At 40.5% G+C, this 20,482-nt stretch overlaps 1 protein-coding gene across 1 annotated transcript; it reads right to left on the minus strand.

The window, feature by feature from the left end:
* Window positions 1–749: 749 nt before the first annotated feature.
* Window positions 750–13,559, minus strand: kcnj12b (potassium inwardly rectifying channel subfamily J member 12b). The gene is made up of 2 exons (XM_082162661.1): window positions 12,926–13,559; window positions 750–4,518 (listed from the first exon to the last, which is right to left on the minus strand). The coding sequence occupies exon 2, from the start codon at window positions 4,442–4,444 to the stop codon at window positions 3,176–3,178; it is 1,269 nt and encodes a 422-aa protein (XP_082018787.1). The 5' UTR covers window positions 4,445–4,518; window positions 12,926–13,559; the 3' UTR covers window positions 750–3,175.
* Window positions 13,560–20,482: the final 6,923 nt, after the last annotated feature.

Genomic DNA, 20,482 nt, shown 5'->3' on the forward strand with positions numbered 1-20,482 from the left:
TCCTGTATTTTATGCAGGTAGTTCTGATTCATTAAAGGAACACGCTGACTTTTTGGGACTTAAGCTTATTCGCCGTATCCGCCAGAGTTAGATAAGTCCATACATACCCTTTTCATCTCCATGCGTGCCGTAACTCTGTCTGACGCACCCACCGCTAGCCTAGCTTAGCACAAAGACGGGAGGTAAACGGCTCCAGCTAGCATACTGCTCCCAATAAGTGACAAAATAACGGCAACATTTTCTTATTTACATGTTGTGATTTGTATAGGCACAGCGTATACAAATAACAAGGTCACATGAGACACAGCCATCTTCTAACCGTATACATACTGGGAGCTATATTCTCAGAAGGCGAAGCACTGCTACTTGGACGGAGTGATTTGCTCGCAGCACCTGAGAAGCCCCGTGGCGAGGGGCAGAGAGTTCGCTCAGATTGGAGTAAATCACTCCGCAGAAGTAGCAGTGCTTCGCCTTCTGAGAATATAGTTCCCAGTATGTATACGATTAGAAGATGGCTGTCTCTCATGTGACCATATTTATGTTATTTTGTCACTTATTGGGAGAAGTATGCTAGCTGGAGCTGTTTACCTCCAGTAATTTTGTGCTGTGCTAGGCTAGTGGTGGGTGCGTCAGACAGAGTTTCGGCACGTGCGGAGATGAAAATGGTATGTATGGATTTATCTAACTCTGAGGGATACGGTGAATAAGCTAAAGTCCCAAAAAGTCGGTGTGTTCCTTTAAGGTATTGCTGGGAAGACATTTGTATTGCATTTCAGAAAAAGGTTGATACTGTTTTGTATTTCTGTGTTGTATTTAGTTGTATCCCTGCTTATTTTCTCTCTCTCTGCTGGAAAATCCATTTATGGTCAGGTATATGGATGGTTTTACATGGTTGTGGGTCCAAGGTGATCATTAATGGTCTTTAAGCTGGTTGGTTGATCAGCTGGAAAACCTGCTGGTAGACTTGGTTTTGACCTGTAGACCAAATTGGTTAAGCAGGAGGTTAGAGCTGGTATACCTTTTTGGACCAGACAAAAAAAATCAGCTTGAGCTGGTATGACCTGTTTTTTCCTTGCTAAGTACATCACTATTTTATATCTATCTTGCCTTCATTTCTGAAGAGCTGATATCAGCATGAGCTGTCTCACTTTCACTCTCAGAAAGCCAACTGAAGAGGTTATGAGGACGTGACCTGAAATCAGCCAAGCTGCTGCATAACATAGTGTGAATAATGACTCCATTTTCTTTTCATGACCAGACAGCATTTTAAAACAATCAACTTTGAGGGTTTGGGTTATATGATGGTTTCATGACGTAGTATAGTGTAGCCTAATACTGTATTTTTGGAGAGTGGATGATGTTGAGGGGATCATCTCTTTTTCCTCTCTTCCTCTGGGAGAGTGGAGGACTTTGGCTATAATCTAACTTGATGAAACGTTTAATTTATTTAAATCTTCTTATTTTATGCCTTCTTTATTTAATCAGGCACTCTTATTTGCCCCCACAGAGCAAAGTGATGGATGAGGTGAGTGGGTGAACGCTCTCTCTTTTGTTCCTTTTTTGTCTCCGGCTCTCGTTCTCACCGCTCCAATTCTCTTTGCTCTGATTTTGAAAAGGAGAGAGAATGTCGTGATCTCTAATTATCATGTAAGATATACCCAAGGTGGGTGGTTAGTGTTCGTCTGTTGTCAGTTGCTTGTTGAAATTAATTTCGACCTCTTAGATTAGTTTGTGAGTTGAAATCTACTTGAGTAATTAAATGGACTTGTTGTATTATGCTGAATGTTGACAATTTAGTTTCACCCTGAAATATTGCATGGCATTGCAACCTAAATTGCACTGCAAAAAAAATCATTTTATTAATCAGTATTTTTGTTTATTTATATTTGTTTTTAAGTAAAATTTTACAAGATATGGTCTTTTGGATATAAAAATGATTTATCTTATATTTAAATCAACAGAAAACAATTCAACAATTGGGTAAAGCAAATTTAACTTTGGTATTGTTTTAAGGGTAATCAACAAGTTTTTTTCTGGAAAGCAAGTTTTTTTGCTGTGTGCCCTTAATCCGATACTGACTTTTTATGCTTTAGGATCTACCATAGAAGTAGCTTTTAGTATTGATCATTTCCTTTCACATTCGCAAGTGGGCAGCTGTTTTGATACTGAGGACAAAAACTCAATAAAGAAAGGTCATATTGAAGGTCATAGCTCATAAAACACACACTAGCTAAATGTAGCCGTTGCTATAGCAAAACATGTAACGTTGTAAATATCCTGTTTTATAGCTTCAAAATTTGTGAAAGGCTACAACACAAAACCGACTTGTGGGTTTAATATATCACTAAACATTAAACCTGTTGTTCCTCTGGCTGTCATTGTGAGTAAGTGGTTTTATACAAGGGTGTTTGTCCTGAGCATGAATGTAAATGGTGGTATGTTGTGGGAAAAAAAGCGTTTAACTGTATCCCATCTTTCACTCATCCGCTCACATACTTGTATGTTTATCTACTCACTTTCTAATACTGAATAAATAGTTTTGTGTCTTTGCTGTTTGCTAGCCTGGGAGCCATCATACTCATTGTCAGTTAGCAGTGTCTATTTAGGTGTTAATTATCTTCCACACACCTCTATAGTAGTACCTCATTACATGGTAAAAATAAAGCTATCAGACAATACAGTCTATGCTCTGACGTAGTGGGGGAAAAAATCAGTAGAATATGGAGAGCATGGATAAAGTCTTCAAGTCACTTTATTGCTGTAAATCACACCAAACAAGAGTTTATGAGGTTCTACTCAATATCCAAGCAAACACACTAGTGGTTAACATCCTATTTTGTGCAAATTGTGTGTACAAGAGAAAGATTTAGTCAAAATGGCACCCAGGCTAGCTTAGTATTGCATAATGATACTACTTAAAGCTATCACTTCAAACTACAGTATAGAAACAGATAATCAGATTTCAAGTTTTCCTACAGGAAGGCCTCACATTTCCGACAACTACAAAAAGCACTTTCTTTTCCTGACCTGCCCTCGACTACAGCATGGCTCTAGGACAGTGGGTCAAGGTTTCATATGGCACTTGCATTGCTCTGTATCTGTTCGTTACAACCGACACTAAAAGAATAGGCTGATTCTACAATAAAGCAAAGTCTTTGAAGGTGACAATCAGTGGTCAGATTTCAGATTCTTTGTGATACGACCTCTGATCGAAGTTTAGATTGACTGAAAGGGTCTCTAGCTCAGTCCCCCTCTCTCCCCTGTCCTCCTCCTGCTCCTCTTCATCCCTACTAATGAAGGCTAACTCATTTTCATAGCAGAAGTTGGCGCCAGATTCCAAGGATTTGTTCTCCTCCATGTCTTTGGCGCTGCAACGAGGCGTTGAGGGAACCTCGTAGGTCTTATGAAAGTGCGAGTAGTCCACCTTATACTGGTTGCGTTCCTCAAACACCACAGGCTCAAAGCGATGGCCCCATAAGATCTCGCTGGCCAGGTATGAGCTGCGCACTTGAGCCGTCATTGCAGTCGCCTCGACCATCCCTTCCAGTATGACCACTATCTCAAAATCTGATGTTTCCAGCTCCTGCTTGCTGATTCCAAACAACGGACTCTCCTCGCTTATCTCATGTAGGATGGTGAGGGGAGCAACCAGGAAGATGCGGTCAAGACCTTGGTCGTAACCCACATTGATGTCGATCTGATCGAGAGGTATGTACTCCCCCTCCTCTGTGATTCGGGGCTTAATTAGCTGCGCCCGTACGTGAGCCTCAACAATGTGACTTTTCCTCAAGTTCCCGACCCGCCACATGAGGCACAGCTTCCCGTCACGCATAGCGATGACAGCATTTTGCGAGAACAGTATCGTTTCTGCCCGTTTCTTAGGCCGTGCCATTTTGGCCATGATGGCACCGATCATAAAAGAGTCAATGATGCAGCCCACAATGGACTGGAAGACGACCATGAACACCGCTAAAGGACACTCCTCAGTCACGCAGCGGAATCCGTAGCCAATCGTCGTTTGCGTCTCAACCGAGAACAAGAATGCTGCGACAAAGCTGTTCACCTGCATGACGCACGGTGTGAAGTCGTCTTGAGAGGGCCGGTCTAAGTCACCATGGACAAGAGCAATAAGCCAGAAGGCGAATCCGAATGCGAGCCAGGACAGGACAAATGCAAGGGAGAAAAGGACGAACATCCACCGCCAGCGAATGTCCACACAGGTGGTAAAGATGTCGGCGAGGTAGCGCTGGGATTGCTCGTCCATATGAGAGAAACTGACGTTGCACTGGCCTGTCTTGTTTACAAAGCGACTTCGCACCTTCCGGCGCGTCTGGATCTTGCCATTACCAAAGCCATTGCCGAGGGAGGGCATGTTGCCGTGGCGGAACACGTCCTCCTCCTCCGATGACACGATGTTGTAGCGGTGGGGCTTGCCCACACTCATGCCACTCTGCCTGGCAAGAACTAATCCGTAAGTGGGAGAGAGTACCAAAGCAGCTCTCGTTCAGTTTGTGTTGCCTGAAGATGAAGCAAAAACATTATATCAGTTATGTAGTCTTTGTTCATTGTACATTGTTTGTCATACAGTTGTGCTCATACATTAACAAACTCCTTGTAAAATGTTTAGCATTTTAAAAAGATTGCCCTGAAAAGGCTGCATAACACACAATTAAGTATATCCCAAAAGATAAAATAAATGTACACATATTAAAAGACAAACATATTTTCAAAAATTATCCTGTTCAAAAGTTTCCACACCATTTGTTCTCAAAATTGTGTGTGATTGTAACCTTTTGTGTTTGTGATAGTGACGAACCTGTATCTCAACAACATAAAGCCACTGTGGAGAAGTATTCAGATGTGCAGGGCAGGGATTCTGAAGAACTTACCTGGAGGAAATTTGTCAAGAACAGTCACAAAGGTGAACACTCAATGATTCTCAGGGAGGCAACACGCAATATTGAACCAAAGGTATGTCAACTTTTAAACAGTATAACTTGTTTAAATTGAGTTTTTTTGTCTTGTAAATAGGCCTATATTGTAGATATGCACTACCATTCAAAAGTTTGGGATCAGTACTTATATAATAGTACAGTACAGTTATAATACACCTTTATAATCTATAATGCATTAAAACACATGACAGACAACCAATTTCAGACTTTGGTTACAATAATTTATTGAAAGATATAAGGAATTATAACAAACATTATGAATACTTTTATAATGCATTATACATAATGGCTTTAAGTAAAGTGTTACCCAACAAACTTTTTTCAACATTGATAATAAGAAATGTTTCTTGATTTCTGAAGATTATGTGACTGAAGACTGCTAAAATATACTAAAATAGAAAACCATTATTAACAGCCAAGCACCGAAGGTGCAGAGGCACCTAATGTAATCGTTGCCGTTCTTATTCTTCTTCTTCATCTGCTCTGGGAGTCTGTTTAAGCTCATAGAACCGCTTGCGGTAAAATGATGAAATTTGGCACACTGATAGAAGACAGTCTGAATTGTCACCATGGCAAATTTTGAGTCTCTTACTAAATCCCTCTAGCGCCACCAACTGTCCAAAGTTTCAATCATGTTTATGCTATAATAATTTTTGAACCATAAGGGCTAGAAACAAAATAAAAAATTTCTCTGATTCCTTAGCTCAAGCCGATTCGATTGCATTTTCTAATTTGTACGCCATTTTGAATTCTCCGAAAAAACTACTTTTTCGAACTCGTCCTTGCTCTGATTTTCACGAAAATTTTACCAGACCATCTTCAGACCATGCCGACAAAAAGTTATGTCATAAAAGTCTCGTTAAATTCAGGGCGTCATGCCGAGTCGACTGATATCCAATTTTTCCATATCGACTATTTTAGGCGTCGGCCATTTTGAATTTTGTACCAAAATGCTGTATTTTATGAACACATGGACGTATCGTTACAAAACTCGGTATGGGTCATCAGTACGATGCCGTGAAGGAGCCTGAAAAGTTTCGAACCAGCGCCACCTAGTGGTAAAATTAAATTCTCAAATGTTATAACTCTGGGTGTGGTTGACTTATTTTCACAGGAGTCATTTTCTTAGATTCCTGAATCCTTGCCCAGTCCAACAATACCAAACATGTTTCGTTTCGCCTAACGGTTTGTGTAGCGTTGTGATTTAGAGCTTAAAAGACATTTGCCAATATCTTCGAAACTAGTCGAGACGAAACTACCGTTGGAAGTTCGAAACATAGGTCGTTGGCTAAATGCTAATGCCCAAATGTCAAAATATGAATAGTAAGTGGCAAGAAAATGCAAACAAATTCAGGTGTGGGCAGGGCCGGCGCGTGCACTTCTGCCGCTCTAGGCGAAAAACATTTGTGCCGCCCCTAGGGCTGGTCCGAATACCATTTTTTGAGCTTCGAAGCTGCGGTAGTAATGAACATCGAATATTCAAAGCTTCGAGAGGGGGCTGAACATATTCTTCTCTCTAATAAAGGCAGGAATCTCTATGTGTCTATATATGTCCGTTTGCATTTTGATTATTTCGAGAACCGTTCATCCAATCGACTTCACAAGGGAGTGCAGTGTAGCATTTGGTGGTGCAATATAGATGGACACGCGAGACACGACACGTTCAGAATTAATAAACTTTTAGTAAACTACAGAACACCGCGAGCGGGAAGCGGCGCACCTCAAGCGGGCAGGGCTTATATACTTGACGCAGCTGCACTAGCAATATAAAACGCACACTCACTCATGTCTGTTAAATTAAGCAATACTTTAAGGTAGTCTATATTTTTCTGACTAACAAATTACTGACACAGTAAAGGGTAGATTTAAATTAAGAAAAACAAAATTTCAATAAAGAAAAACAAAATTTAAATAAAGAAAAAAACTAAATGTAAAATTTAAATAAAGAAAAAACTAAATTTAAATAAAGAAAAAAACATTTAAATAAAGAAAAAACTAAATTTAAAATTTAAATAAAGAATAAACGAAATTTAAATAAAGTAAAATGAAATTTAAATAAAGAAAAACGAAATTTACATAAAGAAAAACGAAATTAAGTTAAATTAAAATCGAGATTAATTTAGATTGATAATAATGGGTAAAAAGGCTAATAGCCTATATTTTGTTTCTATTGTTATATTTTCCACAATGTCAAAGCAACGCAGCTTAACCCAAAACACAAGCTCAGGCATGCACTTCTGTCCATACAAACTCAGCTGTTCTGCGCTCTAGCCAGAGAACACTCCCGTTGCAGGAACACTTTAGGCCAAGAGGAAGCAAATATATACATATACTATATGCGTAGGTGGATGTGATCGGGGATTTTGGCTGTGTAACATTTAAAGCCACTTAAATTAACGAAATGACTCAAATAAAGATTCGTTCATTTTTATGAACGAGATCGAACGAGAGTCAGTAAAATTATCCGAACTTCCCATCACTCAGTCATGAGTCATGACTCGTGAGAGCAGGGGGCGGGGCGGGGCGGGGCGGCGCAGCGGCAGCTCAGCAAATCATATTGCCTATTTTGTGAATTGTTCATTCCCGATTGGCACACATTTTGCCGCCCTTACAAAAGTGCCGCTCTAGGCAATTGCCTAGTTCGCCTATATGGACGCGCCGGCCCTGGGTGTGGGTAATTTTTAATGTGTTTATACGTATAAATGTATATAACTCCAAAACGAAATGAGATATTTTCACCAAATTTGACACACAAAAAGTGGGATTGTGCCTCTTGTTGGTGCTATAACAGAACAAAACATGAAATTGCCATTGACTTCAATACAGTACTGTGATATAAAATGCTATATTTTATGAATACATTAGCGTATCGTTACGAAACTCAGTATGAGTCACCGGCACCATGCCTTGAAGGTATTCCAAAAGTTTCGGGGCAGCGCCACCTTGTGGTAAAAAAGTTATACTTTTTTTTTCAAAAAATGCTAATAACTTTTGAATAAATTTGCCTATTGTAATGACACTGGTCTTACTTGATTCCTTGGGTTATGCCGAAAACATAGATACCAATTTTGCCTTAGTCAGCCAAACTTCCTATCCGCCATATTTATTTAGATCGTTAAACTAGATCATTTGTCCGATTTTCACCAAAATTGAATCTTATCATCCCCAGACCGCGCCAACAAAATTTTATGGATTTCATATACCGCAGCAGCAAAGTTGAAAGGCATAATGCCAAAATGACTATTCAGGCTTTATCTCTGCAATGCCTTGACATATTGACACCACACTTTGTATGTATCATTGTCACCTCACTCTGACCACACCACATCAATTTTGTAACTGCGCCAGGTCAAAAGTGACAAACCATTCAATCATATTATTAGTGACTGTATTTATGATTTTTTTCACCCATTTTGCGTAAATCATCTTAAATTGTCTTCAATTGCTCTTTGTTGCAGTTGGTCTGATACACCCAGACATGTTGGCATGGTTTGTTTTCGTCTTTGCGCTTGTTGGCCCCGATAATGGCTGCTTGCAGCTATATTTGTGAACTGTAATACTATTTTACAATAGTACTGTTTTACTGATTTTTTTGATAAATGCACCCTTGGTGAGCATAAGAAACTTCTTTCAAAAACTTTTCAAAAATGTACATACTGCAATATGTATGACCATAACCATGCAATTATTTAATAAATTATTTAATAAACTAAAGCAATATGACAGGCAGTTGGACGCAAAGCCACTTAAACATGGTAAAATCACAGTAACACACAGCCTCTATTGGCTTAATACTTTTAGAAAATGGTAACAGTAGCATGATAAAAAGAATAAAATGTTAACATATCTGGATTTATTAAAAAGTCCAAACTATTAATATATATATATATATATATATATATATATATATATATATATATATATATATATATCATGTGAAAAAGATAGGACACCCCATGAAAACCTTTTGTCTTTTTCAACACATGGACATTGGATTTTCATTTTAGCAATATTGAGAGATGGAGCTAATGTAAATAATACTAAAAACTAATAAAACTGAAGAAATGTCTTTTTAAAATTGATTGTAAAATTTCCTTAATAGAAATGAAATATTTGTTGAGGAAAAAGATAGGACACCTCCACATTTATTTACTACTTAAAATGCATAAAATTAGAATCAGGTGCACCACATCATGTGCAAAAGATTAGAATATCATTAGAGATGATTGTGGAGGAGCCTGTCTTATTTAAACCTCAGACATTTAGTTTGGTTTGCTCTTGATTGTGGAAGTGAGTGAAATCATAATGGTGAGATCAAAAGAGCTCTCTGAGGCCTTCAGAAAGAAGGTTGTAGATGCATATGAGTCTGGGAAGGGATTTAAAAAATCTCCAAATTATTCGAAATCAGCCATTCCACTGTCCGGAAAACAAGTGGAGAACATTTAAAACAACTGCCAACATGCCCAAGTCAGGCCGTCCTAGCAAGTGCAGCCCAAGAGCAGACCACCAGATGCTTAAAGAAGTCTCCAACAATCCTAAATTGTCATCTCGGGACCTACAGGTAACTCTTGCCACAGTTGATGTCAAAGTACATGCGTCTACCATAAAAAAGAGACTGCACAAGTTTGATTTGCATGCGAGGTGTGCAAGGAGGAAACCCTTGCTGTCAAAAATAAATAAATCAGGGCAAGACTAAAGTTTGCCAGAGAACACCTAGATAAAAACCAGGACCTCTGGAACAATGTGCTATGGACAGATGAATCCAAAGTTGAATTGTTTGGGCCCAGTAGCAGAAGACATGTGTGGGGCAAACCAAAGACAGCATTTGAGCACAAGAACCTCATACCAACTGTGAAGCATGGGAGTGGAAATGTCATGGTTTGGGGCTGCTTTGCTGCAGCAGGGCCTGGTCAACTCACTATCATAGAATCCACTATAAATTCTTCATTGTATCAGAGGATACTTGAGGAAAATGTAAGACCATCTGTCCGAAAATTGAAGCTGAAGCGGATGTGGACTATGCAACATGACAATGACCCAAAACATTCCAGTAAATCCACCAAGGAATGGCTCAAAAGAAAGAAATGGAGAGTCCTGGAATGGCCAAGTCAAAGCCTGGATCTTGATCCTATTGAGATGCTGTGGGGTGATTTGAAACGGGCTGTGCATGCAAGAAACCCCTCTAACATCACACAGCTGCAAAGATTCTGTATGGAGGAGTGGGAAGAAAAACGTTCTCCCAGTCGATGTCAGAATTTTGTAGACAGTTATAGGAAACGTCTTATTGAGGTTATTTCAGTCAAAGGGGGCAATACCAGCTATTAGGGCATAGGGTGTCCTAACCTTTTCCTCAGTAGGAATTGGCATCTTTGTAAATATTTTGTTAAATAAATGATATCATGGTTAAAATGGCATTGTTTTTGGTTCATTTACATCACCTTTATCAATAAATATTGTTTGAAAGAAGATCAAATATTGATGTCCATATCTCTTACAAAAGAACAAAATATTTCATGGGGTGTCCTATCTTTTTCACATGACTGTATATATATATATATATATATATATATATATATATATATATATATTAGTATTAGAATACTGAAAATGTCAATGAAAGGTAAACCTGTGTGATGCAGGCCAAAGTAGTCCCAAAATGAATCTTATGAATCTTCATTGCAGCTAAAAAAGTGTGTTACTCCTCTGTGAGAGTGTGTGTAAAAGTGCTGTTCTGTGAGTGTGAGTAAGGAGAGAGCAGATGAGCAGAACTGTCGTCTGGTTGTTTCACAGCAGATGTAGCTAATTAAAGTAATTTCGCACTTTTCCTGTGAAACTCCGCACATTCGTACAGTGAAGTGCTGAAGTGCGCACACCTCAGAGCCTGAGAGGAGCTGGAGTGCGGTCCTTATTCTTATCGTTATCATCATTATCATTATTCAGATTTTCTCACTACTGTTTTTTTTTTTTGACAGAGCTCTGAGCCGGGAGCTGCCGGTGGGGTCCAGATTTAGGCGTCTAGCCAGTGCCTGAGTCAAGTGATCTGTCTTTCTAATAATAGATGCCTGTCTCAGTCAGGCTGCTGCATGCACGCACACACTTGCAAGAATCTGCGCTCCAAGACATACTGTACTGACAGAGAGACATAAAAACACACAGACTCCACATGTGTACACACACACACACACACACACACTCACACACTGGGGGCTGGGTAGTGTCAGGTGCTATATTGGTGAGTGCGAATAGCTAAGAAGCCTCAGATTCGGCGAGAGTGATAATGAGAAAAACATATAATTTCCTTCATGTGTACCCATGAAAGCAAAGAAATGCAGCATAGTTCATACAATTCTCAAAAATATAAGAATCACAAGAAAAACTAGAGGGATATAGAGGTTTCCATGGAAACCTGTCTGGTAGAAATTTTGTGTGTGTGTGTAGGTGTGTGTGTTTGTTTGAGGGGCGACTGTCGGCTTCATGCGGTGTTATTTTAGTCATCATCCAGGTGGCCAATCACTCAAAACTGAGAGAAGAGACGTGAAACGAGAGAGACAGTTGAGCACTTAATACGTTTTTCAATGATAGCCTTGAGAATACAAAGTAGATTTCCAGTTGAGGGGAGACAGTGGGGTCAGTATATTCACTGCGTCCTGATGTGATGTCAGATAATTCCTTTCTAAATGTCAGCAGATCCTCTGATCATGTAGTGGTTCGATAGTGGCGCTATGATGAGTAAAGATAAGCTAATCAATGTTCTGTGGTAGCTACATTTATATAAAATATAATATAAAATATATATAAGAGGTATAAGTGTTTTGCAGTAAAAAAAAAAAAGATCTCTGCTTTGATCTCTCAAATATGCACTGCATGTTTTGCACTAAAATAAGATTAAATAAAACTATAATTTAGGTTTCTTTAAACCTAGAAACATATATGATTGGGAAAAGGTTTTGTACTGAGGCAGTTCTTAGTAGCATTAAGAAAAAATTGTGGGAGAAGATAATCTCGGTTATGAGAGTCTGACGTAAATACCTGCACCCTATGGTGGTTGGTCGATGGAAACTTAGTCTGAAGAGAACATTCTGTGTCCTTTTTGCTTTTCATGCACACTTAGAATCAAACCACACAGCTGTCATTTTAAATTATCAGACATAATTAACATTCTACCCATCCAACAGCTCCTCCAGTCCCAAAATGGCAAATATGATGAGAAATTAAAGTGATGGCAGATTGTGAGAACTTTGACAGACAGTTGACAGACTTCAGATATTTGTCCACACTGCTCCTCCCAACAAACATTTCCAATACAGCCCAGAGCTGCATCGGTCTCCTTTAACAAACTTTATGAACTTAGACTCGTATCACCCTCGCCATTTGTGCAGTGCCGAAAAGGATCCGCAGAGTTGCATCTGGTGACTTTTCTTTTTGCCAATGACATTCAGCCTGGTTTTCAAAAACCATTAAATTTTTATGATTTTATATTTTTGTCATGATATATTCATCCAAACAGGTGTCTGAGTGTTGAACGTACAGCGTTTACACAATCCCGATTTGGATTACATCTGACCGAATCTAAATTTAGACTTCATTTGAATTTACATTTGAGATGTTTTAGATGATGCTCATAGATTTTTTAAAACAAAGATATTCTCAACATATTCCAGCATTCAGGGGACATCTGTCATTGTGGGAATGCTGTATAAGGTGTGACAGCCCCCTCACTGATTTGATAACACACAGTGAAGGTACAAGACATGCAGTGTTGATGACCATCACCTACTCTATATGACTCTATTCATGTGCGGCACATAAAAGGCACCAAAACACTCGCAGACATCAAAAACGCAAACCGCCTACAGGTTGCAGAAAATACCTGTAGACTGTCCATGTGAGTGAGACAGAGCCGATAGAAGCTGAAGGAATATGTGCAGTCAACAGGCACTTAAAATAACAACAAAACATATTCTGCTTACCTTTTTTCTTCCCTTTGTGTGCATGGAAATATGTAAGAGAGAGATCTGAAGTTGAGCTAAAGCATGATTCCATTGAATTTCTTACAGTTCCCCTACAGGAAAAAACACCCTTTTAAAGAAAAAAAGGGATCCTGACTGTTCAACGAGGTCCTCATCTTTAGCGTCACCTACACAGAAGGAAACTCGCACACATGTACGCATGTATTCGAAGGAGGTTCTTATCTAAAGCCTGCAGATTATATGCGAACAACCTCAGAATGTTCCATCAACGAGTGTTGTTCTGACGTTTCAGTAATCTTCAGCACTGCCGCGGTCATCCTCACGTGTCCAGAGATTCCCTAATGTTCCAGTGCGCCACCTCGTCTCTTTGAACATTTAAAAAACAGCTCCCTCTTTCTCTCTCCTTTTTTTCCTCTCTCTCTCACCCTTGTCTGCTATCTGATCTTTGCTGCAGTTTTTCACACCCTCTCTCTCTCTCTCATTTGCTCCCTCTCTCTCTGAAGTTGGCATTTGCAGGGACCACAGTCTCACCGATGCTCTTGAAAAGCAGCCTGGTGGACATGCACAAAACCAAAATAAGAACATTTTACTGCCCTCTACGTTGGCTGAATAGATTACAGACTGACAAATGTGTTCCCGTGAGTCTGAAATTAGCAAATCTTAAAGATCTTTTTTTTTTAAATGGTTTTGTGCTGTTTTCTCTTAGTTGTGGACTGGGATTTGTGGACACTGTTTTCCATAGTGTTTGCATAAGGTTAGTGTGTGTGCGTGTGAGTGTGAGAACATATTCTCAGATGAATAATCGTTTTAAAGAGGCTGGCTCTTTGGTTTGGGTTGCACACACAAGGATGATGACAGAACCAGGACATTTGCCTCTACAAATAAGCACAAATGAACACATGTATATGCTCATCTGTCATGCATGGTCATGCTGACTAATTAATCTGACTCCTACCCTGTGTGTGTGGGGGTGTGGGGGTGTGGGGGGGGGGGGGGGGGGGGTGTTAGAAGTGTCTGTGTGACCGTTTCTCTAGATAAATAGATAGATAGATAGATAGATAGATAGATAGATAGATAGATAGATAGATGTATTGACCTCTCATTGTAAACATACTAAGGCACTCGCTGTGATGTCAGCTTGGGTTGCAGTGGCTTGACCTCATACTGTTTCATGTTGTGCATTGCTTGCTATGTTTGGAACTGATCTACAAGGATTGCTATTGATCTGCTATTGAATGAAGGGCTGAGAAGTTTACTGTAAACAACAAACGGTTCAAGTGAATCCATGTTGAGTTATCAATGGAATGTAAAGAAACTATTTTAAGCCATGCTTTACACACTACTGTTCAAAAGTTTGGGGTCGGTTAGATTTTCTTTAACATGTTTTTGAAAGAAGTCTCTTGTTCACCAAGGGTTTGTTTTAGAAATAAAAACCAAAGGAATATTATATATTGTGTAATATTATTACAATTTAAAATAACTTATTATTTGAATATTATTGGAACATTATTTGATATTATAACAAGAGTTTTGCAAACACACAAAAAAAGGTTCTGACTAAAATGTATCTGACTGTGATTTAACCAGCCTATCAGGTCTAAGATTCTGTGATCGTATTATTTGCATGCTGCCTAATTGAGTCTAAGTACCATTTGTTTAGAGTATCTGCCTCATAATTACTTCTGTACGTTTAATTGAATCCTTAATCATAACTACTGGTCCTCCCGTTCCCCAAACACCAATTAACACTCTAGAATTTCTTTTTTTCTTTTTTATCTTTTATCAGACTTTGGCTCAGAGTTTCTCACGTTTGGCTTAGAGCATGTGTGATTAATGAGAAATAGTGTCATTGTTTACCCATCCTTGTGTCGTTCTTAACCCATGAAACTGTCTTTCTTCTGTGGAACACAAAAGTTAAATATTTGAGGAATATCCAGGCTGCTCTTTTTCAAAACAATAAAAGGGAATGACGTCTGAAGATATCACACTTCAAAATAGCATCATAAAAGTATTAAAAAAATTGTTAAAACACCCTGTGCACTATAATCGAAGTCATTAAAATGTACACAACTATACTTTTAAATGGCTGTCAACGAAAAAGCTCTCATAGAGAATGAATTATAAATGCAAATTTATTACAGCACACCTAATTAGGACTAATTCAGCCATTACATAATTGCTCATTTATTCTGCACAAAGCTATGAAGACTTTTGTCATTCCAGGGTGTCAAGTGTTTGTGTGCATGTGATTTTGCTGTAATATTTATTAGGAAATATGTCTGTGTTGGCCCTGAGGCAGAGGAACAGATGTCTGTTGTGGAAATTCAAGGGTCCATATGGACTAGAGTTAAATTATTACTGTAGAGACTCTCTCTCTCACACACACACACACACACACACACACACACACATACACACTTAGACTCAATTATGTCATTGTGCCCTTTTTATCAATGAAGTAACAGTGTGAATGTTTTCTCCTCTGAAGACAATCTTGGCTCTCTGCAGATATGGAGGAAGTTCCACTTTTATATGCTGTCCTCCTTAAGCTCTGTGCAACGAAACACTGACAGGTTATTAATCGGAGTGAGTGAGTGAGTGTGTGTGTGTGTGTGTGTGTGTGTGTGTGTGTGTGTGTGTGTGTGTGTGTGTGTGTGTGTGTGTGTGTGTGTGTGTGTGTGTGTGTGTGTGTGTGTGTGTGTGTGTGTGTGCGCGCGCGCCTGTGTGTCCCTTTTTCTAACTTCACGCCATATGGAGCATGAAAATAACATGAGTGGAAAATAGGCTGTTTGAAAGAGTAGAGCGATATGAGCAACAGTGACAGGAAGTACAAAAGTACATTTATGGATTCAGTAAAACTATGATATTGCACTAAGCCCTGCCTCTTTTATAATGTAAATCTATAAGTTATTTGTGTTTGGATAGTTTGAACACAATTTTAAAGGGATAGTTCATCCAAAAATGAAAAATTATTTCCCTCAGGTCGTTCCAATCCCCGTAAGACTTTTGTTCATCTTCGGACCACAAATTAAGAATTTTTTTTATTAAATAGGAGAGATTTCGGTCCCTCCATTGACAGCTATGCAAAGCTTTGACGTTTTAAAAAAGTTCATAAAGAGATCGTAAAACTAATCTATATGAATTGAGCAGTTTAGTCCAAATGTTCCGAAGAGACTCGATTGCTTTATATGATGAACAGATTTAATTTAGGCTTTCTTTCACATATAATCGTGCCCATCTCGGGACTTGGCTGTGTGGCCAGTGCTGTAGCAGTCTCCTATGCATCAATCTGAGCAGCATGACAGCAGCTGTCGATACAATATGCCCCTGGAGCTTCTGAAATTGTTTCAGTGGAACCGCTGTCTTCCCCCTGAACATATTCAGGCAGTTCAGCACTGACTGCGTGCGCTCGTTCGTGAGACGTCATTTTGACCGAGTCCAACTCCATACCAAGAAAAGAGATGATCTGCATGGGGGAGAGCTTGCTTTTTTTCAGTTGACCTGAAGCCCCAGCTGGGTGAGGTGCCTGAGCACTAGGTCCCTGTGTTCCACAACAGATCAGATGGGTAAACATATAGAATGCGAATGCCCACTTCCCTTAGCGGGGCAAGGGCAGCTTCTGTGACTTCAGTAAAGATACAGGGAGACGGGGATAGCCTAAAGGGGAGGACCTTGTAGAATTTTTAAATGCGTTTCTGCGTCAGCTTCTTGAATGGGAGCTTGTGAAGGGCCCAATTCAAGATTCGCAGATCCAAGATCTGCCGTAACCCTCCGCGTTTCTTGGGGACGATGAGGTAAAAGCTGTAAAACCCCTGAGCTCATCTCAGCTTGAGGGACAGGCTCCATTGCATCCTTCACCAGTAGGACCGCAATCTCTGCGTGCCGTACAGGGGCTTCTTTGCCTGCCACTGAGGTAAAAAGGACTCAGATTAACCTGGGGGGACGCCTGGCGAACTGAATCTCGTAGGCGAGTCTGATTGTCCGCAAGAGCCAGCGGGATGGGCTGGGAAGCATTAGCCAGGCTCCGTACAAGTTGCACCAAGGGGACAACCGATGTACCCACAGAGGGGCAGTGAGGAAGAGCGCTGGCTTGGGCCAAACCCGGGAAGTGTAGCATCCTAAAGTAGAGGCAGTGAGTGAAGTGTGACATTTACCTGTCTCCAAGGATCCTGCAAAGGGGGTGGCCAGAGATGCGTGAGGAGTCAACGTGTCCTTGAAGCGCGACCTCGTGGCAAATGTGGAAAGGACTCACTGCCAGACTGTGCCCTTTATGGCCCAGAGATTGAGGAAACTGCTCTCTTATTGAAAAAGTGGGTACCACCATTGAGCCAGCAGTGGAACAGAAATAAACTCTTAAAGGAAACAAAGGATTCTCCACCTGGAGAGCAGTGGTGCGTCCTGATGCAGAGCTGCTCCCTTCATCTCTGGGCCCTATCAGGGCCACTTTGATGGGCGTTTGGAGGGTTTAGTGGCAGCCTGAGGGACGGGCTGCGTCGCCTTCCTGTGGGGGGCTAGACTTTGCAGCCGAGTTGTTGCCTGGTTGTGGAGGTATCTCGCCAGGGCAGGATGTGCTTAATGGCCTCCGTCTGCTTCTGGACTTCAGAGAACTGAAGAGGCCACCTTGCAAGATGGGGGTGTCGAGAAAGTGTACTTTGTCGACATTCCACATCTCAGCAAGGTTTAGACAGAGATGATGGACCAAGATGGACATCGTCTGGCTGAGGCATCAACCCCGGCTCAGAACTAACCTTGTGCAGTTCTTTTCAGTGCTTTGGCCTGGTGTACTTGCAGGATGGCATGCATCACATGCAAGGCGGAGGCGGCTGCAGTCGTCTTACAGGCCTTGGACGGGATATGTGTACGGTTCCACTAGGTGGCAGCACTTTGTGGGCACTGCAATTGCATGCTCCACCTGGGGAATCTCCACGAGCCCCCTGGTGGCCCCACCATCAAGGGTAGTGAGATTGGAGGAGGCTGCGAAGAGGCTTTAGTAGTCAATAAAAGGTGCCTTCCATGACTTCTGAACCTCCTCATGCACTTCTGAGAAGAAAGGCACTGGGGCGGAATGGATGCCCACAGTGGCCCAGACAAGCATGGCCATCAATTCTGAATCCGACTCATGAATCTGGCATGAGTGACCACGCCCGAAAGGGGAAGCCCAGCCTCATCTTCCTCTCCAGAGGACAATAGCCCACTCTCCGATGCAGCTATCGACATCTAATCCAGGAGTTCAGAAGTACACGCTGGGTCCCCCACGAGAAGGACCCACACCATCCGGCAGCTCAACAGCACACGACACCACAGAGGAGCCAGTGGTCCATGGAGACTAGCCCAGTGGAAACGCTCCCACTGTAACCCTCAGGTCTCCCAGAGTGTTAACCATATGGCTCTGCTTTGTGCAGAGGCAGCGGGCTGGGTAACATCAAACGGGACTCTAGCCTTCACGAGAAAGGCGAGTCACGACCGCAGTGTCGACATGGGCATGTTCTCGCAGTGAGGACATGAACCATCCACGAACGCCGCATGTGAGACAGCAATGGCCGTCAGATGAAGACAGGAAACGAAGGCATCCAGAAACACACTTTAAAAAGATGCTCGACGTCCGTTTTGCTCTTTTAGGGAAATTCTCTTTTATACTGAAGCGCCCAGTGGGAATCGCTGCACTTATCCGCTGGCGAAACACCGCTGAATGCACCTTAGATCTTCCAGCTAAGAGAGATCCATTCTTCAACTCTTTTAGTAGGTGATTGGAAAGAGTGATTGCTGTGTGCAACCACTCAGCTCTGAAGCAAAAATCTGAATGAGTGGATGCCTGCTGCCATCTTATATACCTGTATGTACGGGGGAGTGGCTCAGCATGCAAATTCCACTCGCCAATTCCATTAGCCATTTTTCTAAAACTCAGAGGTGATTGGGGCTTCCAATTTTGACCACATTTGACCAACATAACGTTGTAGTGACTGACAGATGGGGAAGGTTCTTTATTGTAGAAAAGGGTTCTTTAGGTTATTAAAAGGTTCTTCAAGAAAAAAATTTTATTTTAAGAACTTTTCACTGAAAGATTCTTTTGGGAACCAAAAATGGTTATTCTATGGCATCACTGCAAAAACAACCTTTTGGAACCTTTAGTTTTTAAGAGTGATACAGACATAATCCATTTTCCATTTGATTCCCACATGCATCAACACAAATTCACATAGGACAAAAAATGACATGTTTGGTATTTAGGCCACAGGCTCTCTTATGTGTTGCCACTTAGGCTATTTTTTGTTTGCTGTGTGTTTAATCACTGCAGCCCTGTTTGAAAAGTTCTCACACGTTTCTTTTTAAAGATAAATGGTGTACAGTAGGCATGCATCACACAGGGGATGATACCAAATTTAAAGAGCACACAGACCCATTTATACAATGTGAATTTGATAAATATCACACACACACATGCTCACACACACAGTGGCACAGTGAGCATGATCTACTTAGAGTAGAGGAGTGTGTGACCCCAAATGTGCTGTGCTGTTTCTCTACCTTCTTATAAACTAGTTTCTCACCTTGTTTGCCATTCATCTTTCTCTCCATCTTTCTGACAGACCTGCATTCATCCTGCTTAATAAGTAAAAAAATTCACCTGCAGGAATAACAACCAAAAATGTGCAACATAAACGCAAAACACTAAGTGCAACAAAGTATCCAACTGTATTTGTTTCTGTCTCTTTTTCTCTACTAAAAGTGAAGGTCATTGTTTTATTGCTACTGTTTTAATACATGTATACACTGGTGTTCAAAAGTTAGGGCTCACCAAGGCTACATTTATTTTTTATTGTGAAATATTATTGCGATGTTTAATATATACATTTTAATATATTTTAAAATGTAATTTTATTCCTGTGATGGCAATGAATTTTCAGCATCATTACTCCAGTCTGCAGTGTCACTTCAGAAATAATTATAATATGTGAATTAATATGTATTCTAATAGCCTATGTACTATATAGGCCTGTATAGTCATATTTAGTCTTTTTTTTTGCGCTAGTGACAAAGAAAAAAAGCTAAAATATCAAGATACACAAAATAGCTTTACGTAACACCTCAGTTTCACAAAAGATTTTAATTACGAGCATTAATTGAGCCTCTTGTTGTGTATCCATTATGTAAATGGGGTTGATGAGCTCTTCTGCTATTTTCTCCTCTCTCACTGTAGACAATCAAGAGTCTCATCAACTACATCACAAGGACCAACTGCTGATTAACAGGTGTGTGCGTGTCCAGTAATGGAGTAGAGTCAAGATACAGCACAGACACAAGTAATCAATCAGGATACAGCAGATGTAGTGAGACCTAAGTATAGCCTATATGCATAATGTTAGAGATGAGACTGTATCAACAACACAGACAGAAGCAACAGAAAATGAACATGCAGCTGTAATGGAACATACATTATTTGATACAGAAAAGAAGAGAGGGATTGTACATGGGGGAAAGTGTGTCATTTATTTTCACCGCTGCCCAGGTGTGCTGATCAAAATGAGTAATGAGAGAGTTAGTGGAGCAGCACCTCAG

This window comes from Leuciscus leuciscus, assembly GCF_965113295.1.
Source record: "Leuciscus leuciscus genome assembly, chromosome: 1".
Taxonomy (NCBI): Eukaryota; Metazoa; Chordata; class Actinopteri; order Cypriniformes; family Leuciscidae; genus Leuciscus; species Leuciscus leuciscus.

Bases quoted from the DNA above. Each gene is read 5' to 3' on its own strand.
- kcnj12b (XM_082162661.1), bottom strand. From the start codon at position 4,444: ATGAGTGTGGGCAAGCCCCACCGCTACAACATCGTGTCATCGGAGGAG.